This window comes from Mustela lutreola, chromosome 8 (genome assembly GCF_030435805.1).
Source record: "Mustela lutreola isolate mMusLut2 chromosome 8, mMusLut2.pri, whole genome shotgun sequence".
NCBI lineage: Eukaryota > Metazoa > Chordata > Mammalia > Carnivora > Mustelidae > Mustela > Mustela lutreola.
Window position 1 is genome coordinate 57,559,441 of NC_081297.1, and position 12,156 is coordinate 57,571,596.

The 12,156-nt window shown below is 46.3% G+C and overlaps 1 protein-coding gene across 1 annotated transcript; it reads right to left on the reverse strand.

Annotated features, from left to right (window-relative positions):
• Positions 1 to 2,822: 2,822 nt before the first annotated feature.
• PA2G4 (proliferation-associated 2G4) lies at positions 2,823 to 11,813 on the reverse strand. The gene is made up of 13 exons (XM_059185012.1): positions 11,436 to 11,813; positions 9,401 to 9,529; positions 9,017 to 9,122; positions 8,856 to 8,925; positions 8,548 to 8,640; positions 5,806 to 5,869; positions 5,502 to 5,580; positions 5,274 to 5,352; positions 5,045 to 5,178; positions 4,649 to 4,743; positions 4,408 to 4,535; positions 4,195 to 4,248; positions 2,823 to 3,965 (listed from the first exon to the last, which is right to left on the reverse strand). Exons 1-13 carry the CDS (start codon positions 11,521 to 11,523, stop codon positions 3,900 to 3,902), a joined length of 1,185 nt encoding a protein of 394 aa, XP_059040995.1. The 5' UTR covers positions 11,524 to 11,813; the 3' UTR covers positions 2,823 to 3,899.
• Positions 11,814 to 12,156: the final 343 nt, after the last annotated feature.

The window sequence follows — 12,156 nt, forward strand, 5'->3', positions numbered from 1 at the left end:
GTGTCGTCACTTCCGCTGTTTAGATCTTCCTTCGAGGGGCGGGGCTGCCGAAGTAGAGTAACAGTGGCCTTTCAGGTGCCGGATTAAGTGATTGCGTTAGCAGTTCTCTTGGAAACATTTTATTTGCGTTACAAAATTCCCCTCGCCCAGTTTTATTGTGAGGACATTGTATTATTTCAACATGAGCACATATTTCCAATATGGGACCGAGACGTGCGGACGAGCATACGATAGCGACTTCCGCCTTCCCCCTCACTGCTTCATGGGAGTTAGAGTTTCGCGGGATACCCTCCATTTTATTATGGATAGGTGCGGAGTCTACAAAAATTCCCAATTTGTTTTACTGGTGTGTTTTCTAAATTGCTTTAGGGAGATTCTATCACGGAACTTACGAAGGTCCTAAGATTACTTGGGAGGATGTAAAGTGGGGAGTCGAGAAAGCCTTCATACTACAAAAAGAGACCTTTGTCATTTAGATCAACGCTTTTTCCTTGTCAACTCCGTAAGGTCTTTCCCCACAATACCTGAGGCTGAATGTCACAAGGTTCCTGGGCACAATGCATCTTGTTCAGAAAATACTTCCGTGACTTTCCCTCTACCTCGGGGTGAAGATCAAATCAATGGACAGAGGAAGCTAGATCAGCTGTCTTCTCTAGAGTGAGAATGTTTGCTGTTAGAGAACTTCCAGTCACAAGGTATGGTCAGGTCAAAAGCACTCGGAAAACGTACCCATAGTTTTTGCTGTAGGGAAACTTGACTTAGGAAGGATGAAAAAGAACCCCATACCATACAGACTTCATCTTTTTTCTTTGTAAGATTTTATTTATCGGGCTGCCTGGGTGGCTCAGTCGTTGAGTGTCTGCCTTCAGCTCAGACCATGATCCTGGGGTCCTGGAATCGAACCCTGCATCAGGCTCCTCTCTCAGCGGTGAGCCTGTTTCTCCCTCTCCCACTCCCCCTGCTTGTGTTCCCTCTCTCGCTCTAATAAATAAAAAAAAAAAAAAAAAAAAAAACAAAGATTAGGGGTACCTGGGTGGCTCAGTTGGTTAAGCCTCTGCCTTCAGCTCGGGTCTTGATCTCAGGGTCGTGGGGTTGAGCCCCCCCAATCAGGCTCTCTGCTCAGCGGGGAGCCTGCTCCCCCCCCATCCCACCCCACCCCCGCCACCCGCCTGCCTGCCTCTCTGCCTACTTGTGGTCTCTGTCTGTCAAATAAATAAATAAAATCTTTAAATATATTAAGAAAACCCCCAAAGATTTTGTCAAAGAGAGAAACAGACGGAACACAAGCAGGGGGAGTGGGGCAGAGAGAGCAGAGAACCTGGTGCGGGACTCCATTCCAGGACACCAGGATCCTGGCCTGAGCTGAAGGCAGACGCTCAACGACTGAGCCACCCAGGAGCCCCCCACCCCCACCTTACTTCTATAGTAAGAGACTGTAAGGCTGTTTGTGATCATCTTTTTTCCATAATTTCCCTTTATAATTTATACAGTAACACCTCACCTTTTTAACTCTGGGAAAAAACGTTTCTTGTTTTTAACACTTAGGGCTCATGTTCCAAGATTTTAAGTAGTTCTAGTATTGTCACCATCAGAATATGAAAAATTGTGCTTGCTTCGGCAGCACATATACAGATGATGAAAAATTTTTGAGAATAAAAAAACCCAGCAACATTATATCAAGTTCACCAGGATTTCACCTGTTGATTGGCTACTACAGTTGACACTTGAACACAGGTTTGACTGCCATTGGTACAGGTACCTGTGTAGTTTCTACACAAAATACTGTAAACCTTTTAAAAAAAGATTTTATTTAGTTACTTGATAGAGATCACAAGTAGGCAGAGAGGCAGGCAGAGAGAGAGAAGCAGACTCCCTGCTGAGCAGAGTGGGTGTGTGTTTCTTTGTGTGTGAGTGATATGATGCAGGGCTCCATCTCAGGACTCTGGGATCATGACCTGAGCTGCAGGCAGAGGCTTAACCCACTGAGCCACCCAGGCGCCCATACACACAATAATGTAAATGCATTTTCTCTAGATTTTCTCGCTTTCCTAGCTCTGTAATGGAGTATATAATGCATATAACGTGTGAAATGTGCTAATGAACTGTTATCATATAGCTTCTGGTCAAGAGCAGGCTTTATTAAGCTTTGGGAAGTCAAAAATGCTATTGTTCAGGGGTTGACTGCAGCCTATAAGCTCTTATGAAGGGAGCTATGTCCAGTTTTGTTTACTATAGGATATCCTGGTCAGCAATGTTTCACATCTAAGATAGCCTAATAAATTATCCATCTCAGACTGGCCCTGAAAAATTGAATACTAGTAAAGGCATTCTTCCTGGCTTCCTAAATCAAAATAAACATTTGTAGACAGTGCTTTATTTTTTGCAGTACACCTTATCCCAAACTGTCACCAACAAGGTTACTCTAGGGACACCTGGGTAGCTCAGTTGTTAAAGCCTCTGCCTTCCACTCAGGTCATGATCTCAGGGTCCTGGGATGAAGCCCTGCGTGGAGCTCTCTGCTCAGCAGGGAGCCTGCTTACTCCCTACTCTCTCTGCCTGCTTCACTGCCTACTTGTGATCTCTCTGTCAAATAAATAAATAAAATCTTAAAAAAAAAGACTTTAGAAAAATTCAGAAACTTTCATAAAAAATGTACTGTCTTCATTCAGAAAACCCAGGATTTAGGTTTTTCCCAACCCACACTATCTCTCATTTTAGAAAGGCAGAATATGGGAATGTAGAACTAGTTCCAAATGGCCATCACATCAACTAACATTTCCCCCACCTCCCATTAAATAAGAGCAGCATACAAAGGCACATGATTATGAGCAAATCCAAATTTATTTTAATGCCATGTCATTTTCAACATGTTTAAAAACCTCATAAGTTAGCGGGAGCCCTAGTTCCCTGGGACAACATGCCAGAGGTACTGAAATCCATCACCTTTCTCTCCAAACCCCTAGCAATTCATCCAATCCAAGTCCACAGCTTCAAAAAGCTAGGAGTTGTCTCTTCAGTCAGTCTGCTCCTCCGGTTCCTGGTCTTTCTTTCAGGGAGGGAGGTCAAAATATTTCAAACAGGGAACAAAACCACAGTTGAGCTTCCAGCCCAGGTTTCTAAAATGGAGCAGGGGAATGCACCACCCCACTGACTCCAAAGAAATGGACAAGGTTGAGATGGATTACTCCTTTACAGCTTTGTGAAGACAAAAAAAAAAAAAAAAAAAAAAAGGTCCTGTGGAACAAAAATGACTAAGGAGATTTACAAATGAGGATCCATTTGACAGATGAGAATCCCTTGGTAAATGCAGGCTCCGGCTCCTAAAAATGAGAGGGGCCTAACCAGACAGTCTGGATCACAAAAGGAATCTGCCGCATGTGAATAAAAACAATCTGAGGAATATAGCTCCTCTCTATTTTGAGGCCTGATAAAATACCTGGGGAGAGTGGGAAAAGAGAGGAACAAGCCCCACAGATGGGAAAATGCTGATACCAAAGTGGTATAAAAAAATTTCAGCTGAATTTTTAGTGGTGGTGGCTACTTTAGCCTTCTCCCTGTTCTGGTGTAGGGCCATAAACCTTGACCAAGCAGAGAGTAGTAGAAAAAGGCTAGAAAGAGGGGCTTGAAGACGATGAATTTTGACTCCTGATTTTATTATTCAATTTCTCTTTTCTATTTAAAGTAGTCTTCAGTGGTTGGGAAGCCTGGCCTCCCAAGACCAGAGTCAGTTGGAGCTGGTTGTTGTTGGAAGGGGTTGGGGTGGGGACAGGGATGGGGGCAGGGAGACCCTGCTCTGTTGGCGGTCCTGGGTGGAGAAGACGAACTGCACTTCACAGAGCCTGGGGTGTGGTGGGAGGGGGATGAGGCAGGAGCAGCAAGCTGGGGAGATGGGACCCACCTCAGTCCCCAGCTTCATTCTCTTCTAATGTTTCCCCACTGGTGGCATTCTCTGCAGTCTTGGAGGCCTATATTCATGGAAAGGAGAGGAAGACTTCTCAGTTCTCAGCTACTTGCAATAGTATCTGGGAGACCAAAGACAAAAATATACTAATGCTCTAGGTCAGGGCTGAGGTGGGAGGAGGGGGAAGGGAGGCAATAAGGTTATACAGAAATATGTGTGCCCACCACAAGCCAGGAAGGTAGACTAAAGAGGAACCAGGTTCATCATGCCAGACAGCAAAGATCAAAACATACCTTCTTTTTTTTCTTTTTCTGGGTTTTCCGACTTGCAGAACTCTGGAGGAGGGCCTGGACAAGAGGAGGAAGAAGGATAACAAATTCTGAGCAATGCAGAGGAAACACGAAGTGTCACTCTCAGTATCACACCTCTTTTCAGGACTTTGTTGACACCTCACCCTCACTCCCAGGACAGGTGCCATGTGCTCACACTTTCCATCACACACTGACCTTTAGTTCTGCATCTTGGACCTCCATCTCAGACTTGTAGAGGTCAGGTTCAAAGGGACCACTGGTTATCCGCATGGGGCCATTGGGCATGAGCAGGACTGTAAATTTAAACTGGGCAACAAATTCACCTAAAGGAGAAAGGAAGTGTTTTGGTAAAATGCCCCCTCGTCATACTCTTTTCTGTAAGCTAGAGGGAGGGGACCCTAACCAGGGGCTCCTAAGCAAAGCTCTCAGAACTCACCCTCCTTCTCATAGAGAACATTAAATGGCTGCAGCAGTTCATGTTTGGCGCACTCCACCACACCCATCCGGGCCTTCTTCTCGTCTTCAAATGCTCTGGTGGGGGAAGACAAATTCAGGTCTCCTTACCCCCACCAAGTCTTAGCATTTTCCTCATGGCTTTAAATAGCTCCTACCCTCAGGCAGCAATCATGCTCAGGATCACTCTTTCCCATTACCTTCAATGAGAGGGCAATGGGGAGAGGGAGAGAAGGCGTGCATGCAGGCTGGAGCTACAAGTCTAGGCAGGGGCAGGGTGGGAGGGGGTGTGCTGGGAGAAGGAACAGTGTTCCTGGGTGTGTGGTCTATGAGTCAGACCGGTTCCAAGTCCTGTTCTTGCTAAGTGAGGCTGTAGTACCTTAAAGTAAATGGCATGGCATCAAAACGCCTTTCAACCTCACTGAAGAAGGCACGTGAAGTTTTCATTTTCAGGCCATACTGTTTAGAAGGGTCTCGTTTGTAAATGGTGGTTCTCTGTCCCGCGTCCTTTGCCTAAAAGAGTAATAAGTTAGGTCATGTTTGGGCTGGTGCTCTCAGGATACACACTCAGTCACCCCTCTTTGCTAGCTCTGGCAACCTCTCCTCACCTTGCCCTCTCCTGAGCTGACAAGAACATCCACAGCATATACTTCATGTACCTCAAATTCAGCTTTTTCATGGTCCTTCCTAAAAGAAATAAAAAGGGAATCATAAAAACAATGAGTAGTTCCTGGAGTTTGAAGTAGAAGGCAGACACAATGAGGCTGGGAGTATGGAAGAAAACACTATGAGTAGTGTCAGACGGAGGGAAGGTGAAGGGTGGAACTGGCACCTACTTCTGCTGGTCTGTGGGATTCTGGATAATTGTTTTCTCTCCATCGATGACATGCTGCTTCAACTGATGAGACAACATACCTGTAGACAGGCAAAGCCATCTAGAATCCCAAAAGGTTTCCAAATCCACCCACCTACATCATTTGATGGAGCAGGCAATGAAGGGAAAATGCCTGGTTATGAAAACTCGGGGTAGTAAGGGTTTTGGCTTAGACTGTGCTAGAGCCAGGATGGGTCCTCAAAGGAACAAAATCCTTAATTCTACTAAAGCACTTAGACCCACAACCCTGTTATGTGAGGTCTCACCTTCTATTGGTGTGCAATTAAACGAGTGGGCAACCTTGTTCCAGGCTTCTGTCACTTGTGTGTTCTAGAAGTACAAGATCAAATAACAGGTGAGATACGTATGAGGGGCCAAAAAGTTCTCTACCATGCAAATGAAAAGGATAAAAGAACTAAGAATCCCCATATCCTCCATCAAGAGCAATGATTCTTACTGGTTTTTCATTTCATAGCCCTATTACCCTTACTACCTAACAATACCACATGTCTGCTTATCATTTTACAAAGTGCTTTCAAAAAGATGGTCTAACTAAACAATTCTTAAAAGTGGATAGGGTAGATCCATATCCCATATCCCAATTTAGAAGATATAGAAACTGAGGCTCAGAAAAGTTAAGAGATCTGCCCAGGGGTAAGCCAGTTAACTGAAAGAAACTGGAAAAAACTCAGGTTTTCTAATGATAAATCTGACAAATCCAGTGTTTATTCCAAGATCTCTGTTTAGAGGGGGACAACAAGCTCTGATTATCCCTTTTTTACCTCTTTCGAATATGATCTGATCCCCATCTAAGCTATTTCATTTGTTTCATTAAACAAAATGAAAAACAAAACTACTATTATTAAACTATGTGTTAGGTACTTTATAAGGCTCATCTCAATTGTCACAACAACGCTGTGATAATAAGGGACAATTTTATTTTTCCTTTTTTGTAGATGAGGAAATCAGAATTCAAAGCTATTTTTATTTATTTATCTATTTATTTATGTATTAGACTTTATTTATTTATTTGACAGAGAGAAACACAGCAAGAGAGGGAATACAAGCAGGGGGAGTAGGAGAGGGAGAAGCAGGCCTCCTGACGATCAGGGAGCCCGATGCGGGGCTTGATCCCAGGACTGAGCCACCCAGGCACCCCTATTTATTTATTTTTTAAAGAAGGAGATGTATGTATGACAAAGGGATGAAACTTTATTTATTTTTATTTATTTGAGAGACATTGAGAGAGAGCAAGCATGAGAAGTGGAAGGGTCAGAAGGAAAAGCAGACTCCCCGCCACGCAGACAGCTCAATGAGGGACTCGATCCCGGGACTCCAGGATCATGACCTGAGCCGAAGGCATTCGCCCAACCAACTGAGCCACCGAGGTGCCCTTAAAGTTATTATTATTTTTTTTAATTTTATTTATTTATTTGACAGACAGAGATCACAAGTAGGCAGAGAGGCAGGCAGAGAGAGGAGGAAGCAGGCTCTCAGCCGAGCAGAGAGCCCAATGCGGGGCTCGATCCTAGGACCCTGGGACCATGACCCAAGCCGAAGGCAGTCTTAACACATTGAGCCACCCAGGCGCTCCCCTCAAAGTAATTTTTAAACAGTAAGGGGTGGCAACAGGGCAAGAACCCAGAATTCTGATCTATGTCCTAACTATACAATAGCCACTATACGACACTACCTTCTAGGGGAGAAACACAGTAGTTAGTATATAAAGAAAAAAAAAAATCAATGTGCAAAGTAATTATAGCCAACACAAGTGCTTACTATGTGCCAGGCACTCTTCAAGTGCTTCATAACAGCTGTATGAAGTAGGTACCATTATAAGGAAACCAAGACAGAGGTTTAAGTAAAAATGATGCAACTGAGTAACGACGGGGATAAGGTACAAACTGATTAAAAGGATGAAGAACAAGAGAGCATGGGGAAAAAAGGGAGGAAGCTTTAGGTACTGAACAGGACCCTGAAGAATGAAATGCTAGAAAAAATATCTCCACTCATAATCTAAATGTAAAATTGTATTAACTCATGACAGTTCCTAATTGTTGGGCTTCCTAATATTGTCTTGCAAGGCACAGAACTAACTTTTGGCTCCTCTCTGCCACCAGTCTACTGGTATGATGATTTCTGTCTTATAAGTTTTTAAAGTTGAGTTTTTTTTGGCGGGGGGGTGGGGGGGTGTACCTAACTGACTTAGTTGGAAGGATCACTCTTGATCCTAGGGATGTGAGTTTGAGCCCCACGGTGGGTACAGAGATCAGTTAAATAATTAAGTTACTTGGAAAAGGGGTAAAAAAGACTTTTTCTTTTTTCCATGTGTTTTACTGTGATATACTTCAAACTATTTTAGAAAAAGATGCACATCCAAAACATGAATAAGGAAGGATCTCTAGGCTCCATAAAGAAAGGACCATATATTCCTATACACCAAGCATGGAACTTATCTATGATAGGCACTCAGAGTTAACTGCTGTTTAGTCAACTGTCTCTTCTCTTTCAGAAATCCCATTCTAAGATACAACTAACAAAAAAAAATAAAGATTTATTTATTTGACACAGAGAGAGAGAGATATCACAAGTAGGCAGAGAGGCAGGCGTGGCAGGGGGGAGCGGGGAGCAGGCTCCCTGCTGAGAAGAGCCCCCCCCCTCCAAATGCGGAACTTGATCCCAGGACCCTGAGATCATGACCTGAGCCAAAGGCAGAGGCCTAACTCACTGAGCCACCCAAGTGCCCCAAGATACAACGAACTTTAAAGAGCTGTTTGTATCAGGGGTGCCTGGCTGGGTCACTCAGCAGAGCAGGCGACTCTTGATCTCAGGCTGTGAATTCAAGACCCACCTTGGGTATACAGCTTACTTTAAAAAAAAAAAAAAAAAAAAGCTGCTTTATAAGGGAGCTGCAGGAGAAGCTAGCAACTCAGATTCAAGAGAACAGCTATAGATGACTAATGCATCTTTAGCTCTATCATCTTTGGAGCTGGGACTAAACAGCTTACCTGGTTTCCAGGTTTGACCAGGCGCAGGGCAGCTTCAGCACAAAGGTGAGCTGCCTTAATGACATCTGCTTTCCGCCCTGTTACTTGGGTCCCCTGTGGATAAGGAAATGCAATCAGGAAAGCACTTTATCTCAACTGGTCACTATGCAAGGCTAGCCAATGAGTGGGAGAGAAAACACTTTTCTCCTTTTATTTCTCTAGGGACTCTCTCAAGACGTATTTGGTGGTAGGGGGTGGGAATAAGAAGCAAGCAGCAGCTATTCTCCCCCATTCTCCACAGGTGGAAGGGTTCAAAGCAGGCCACCTACCTGAGCTACGTCAACCACAAAAGTGTGAGCCACATTAGCGATGAAGCCATCCACATGGACCCCAAGATCACTAAAAGGCAAGAGCAGAGCACAGTATTAGCAACTGGCACTACGCAAATGCTTAGGAAAAAGATAAGTGCTCTAAAATGGCTTAAGCTTACATTTTTACCAAGTCACCTTCCTTGAGAATATAGTCCTGGTCGCTCTTCAAAGGGGAGAAGTGACATACACAGTTATTTACTGAAATGCTGGTGGGAAAGGCAATACCTGTAAAGAGACAATCATCAGCCTTACTGCCTTGCTGTCTCTCTCGCCCAATCTCTCTTGGAGTCCTGCTGCCCCTCAGAAAAATGGAAGGATTTTCTTCAGGGTCTTGCCTGGTTAATCAGTTTGGATTGGGTAGGAAACTGCTTGTATCCCACCTGCCATTCCAAACTTCCGAATATCTCAACCAAAGCTCGGGCAGGGGTTATAGCATTACAATAAAACAAACAGGACTGAATAAGGGTCAAATGGGGAATTAGTGAGGGATTTTTTTTTTTTACCTTTTTTCATTTCTTTTTCTTTCTTGAAAATTTTCCCTGTCTCTTCCATAATCATGGCATCACCTTTCTCACACAGGCTCAGTACCGACACACCTGAGCAGGATGCTTCCACCAAAGACCGAAGTACCCCTGGGGACAGAATCCCACCATGTCAGCCCTGCATGTGTTGTCTAAGTTACCATCCAAACAATACCTAAAGTTAGAGCTTCTAATATTCCCTAGTGCCATTGCCCAAAGGTTGAAAGAGTGAACAAGTTTTGCCTCTTGGAATATACCTACCGATGATCACTAAATTTCTACCTTCCTTTTCCTAAAATAATAAATTAACACACCCTTCCCTCCCTATAGAATGTGACAACTGGATAAACACCATCTGTCTCCCCAGTCAAGGGAGACCTTCCAAAGATCCCTGCAGCGTGGTAAGACAGTTACGAAGTTCAAGGGGGTGCTCACCAAGGTAACCAACATATGTTGCAAAGCAGACTAGAAGAAATTTATAGGCGTCAGGAACAACAGGAAGGTAGACACAGAAATGCTGACTCGAAGCTGATGCATTGTTAAATGCTACCTTCTTCCATTCTCAGACACTCCAATTAGATGTTAGTAATCTCAATCTGTGTAAATTTATTTCCTCATCAACCAGTATATAAACCAAGGGGACTTAATCTAAGTTTCCTGGGCTTCAACAGGCTCATGGCTTACAGATCTTAGCACATCTCAAAGAGGTGTTAAGACCCAAAAAAAGTTTCAAACTGGTATCTGGGATCACAAGTGCCCTGGAGTTGTAAGTTGCAAGGGAAAACATTGTTTTCTAATTCAAGCCACTAATACTAAAAAGCATCCCAAAGCGGGGGTACTACACTAAATGCCCATTATGTTATAAAACATTGTTCTGTTCAGTGGATGTCCTCCTCTCCATGGCCTATCCTGAACTACAGGTTTGATTTTTGTCATCTAGGTTTTGGTGAATCTTTGGAAGTGTGAAAGGCTCAGGTTTTAAGCCATAGGACTAAAGGGATCCTAAATACCTATCTTTACTGTCAAAACCATTTAAAAGCCCAAACCCCACCATTTTCTGTCTTCCTAACTGGGTATTAAAGTGAAAAGGTGAACTGGAGAGAGAGAAAATAGAAAGTAAGACATCTGCCTAGATCGGCAGGCAGCTGCTAAGGTCAGAGCACAGTCCTAATGAGGATGACTTCTGAGACCCTAAAATCAGTAGCCCCCCCCCCCTTCAGTACTATTCACAAGACTGCCTAGTTGAGGTGAGAACCTCAAAACACTCCTAGAATTGACAAGCCCCAGAGAACAATCAAATTTGATGGCTAACTAAGGCTATCTGCACAGATAGTTGGTAGTAATGAGTAACTTCAAGGAAAGCCAGATAGATCTTCAAGAGCTGTGTTAGATCTCCAGGAGTTCCCTCCAACGGTCCCTGAGCTGGCCCAAGGGTAGAAGGGAGCCCCACCAGCTAAGGAGTTCAAGTAAAAAACGCAAGACTCCAGTAAAGCACGTGGTAAGGAAGCTGGTGTCAGGGACGGTAGCGGAAGAAGAGAGCCGGCGATCCGCATGGGAACCCGGCGACACGTGCCGGCTGGGCCCCTGACGCCGCGGAGCCAAAACAAAATAGAGGGGCACTTCCGTCGCCAACAGCTGGGCGCTTCCTTTTCGAGGTGGCCTTGCCGCTGCCAGAACCAGAGAAGGCAGGGATCCGGAGCTAGGGGTGAGGGGCTTAAGATGCACCCTGACTCCTGATTAACGGCCTAAGGTCCGAGACGGCTGGGGGCCCTCGCTCTGCGCTCTTCCCGGTAGCGGGCCCGCACCTCCCCAGACTCCAGCCCAGGCCTGGCGGCTCAGGTCCCAGGCGCAACAAGGAGTCTTCCCACCACGCCACCCCCAGCGGACCGGAGAGGGGCCCTCAGTACCTCACTCTGCATGACCCCACCGCTCCAGCCCCTCCGGAGCCAGCCCAGCCCCGTCCCCCTTGCCTCCCCCTCTCAGCCTCGATCCCCGGACCCCCAAGGCCCGCACTCACGGTTGGCGATGTCGCCCCCCATCTTATACTTGGTCACGACCAGGTCCTCGGCAATAGTTTGCTCCTGCTGCTCGTCCTCGCCCGACATCTTCCCACCACCACCACCACCACTGCAACCTCGTTTCCCCTGAGCCGCCGCCTCTGCCTCCCTTCCAGCCGCAGGCTGTGGCTAGAGCCCCTTCGATCCGCGAGGAGAGCGCGAGCAAAAGCGCGATCTAGCAGGGGAGCAGGCGGGCGGGCGAGAGCGAGAAGCTGAGAGCGCGCGGGCTGAAGCACAAGGCACGCTGGGACGACGAGTCCTTTCTACACCCCGCCTCTAGCCGACCTTGCCGACTTTTGAACTACAATTCCCAGCCCGCCTTTCGCGCCCCTCAGCCAGGCCCTAGGGCCTTGCCCTCCAAGGGCCTCGCACGCCGGAGTCGCCGAGCACGCTGGGAAGGGTCAGGCTCCGGCAGGAAGGCGGAGCCGTTGGCGAGCCTGAGGGGAAGCGTGGTCTCTCCCGGAAAAACCACACCAGGAGCACTGAGCTAGAACCCGTAATAGGGAGGGGCGGGCTAAAGGGAGAAGGGGCGGAGCTACGGCGGGGCCAGGAGAGTAGAGGCAGCCCCGCAGGGTGGAGCAGGGTGGAGCCTCGGCGATTGGGGAGTGACTACAGTCAGGGCGGGGAGGCTGGGTGCGCCCTTCCCCAGATCCCCAGAGCGGCCGGCGGGACCGGCTCAGC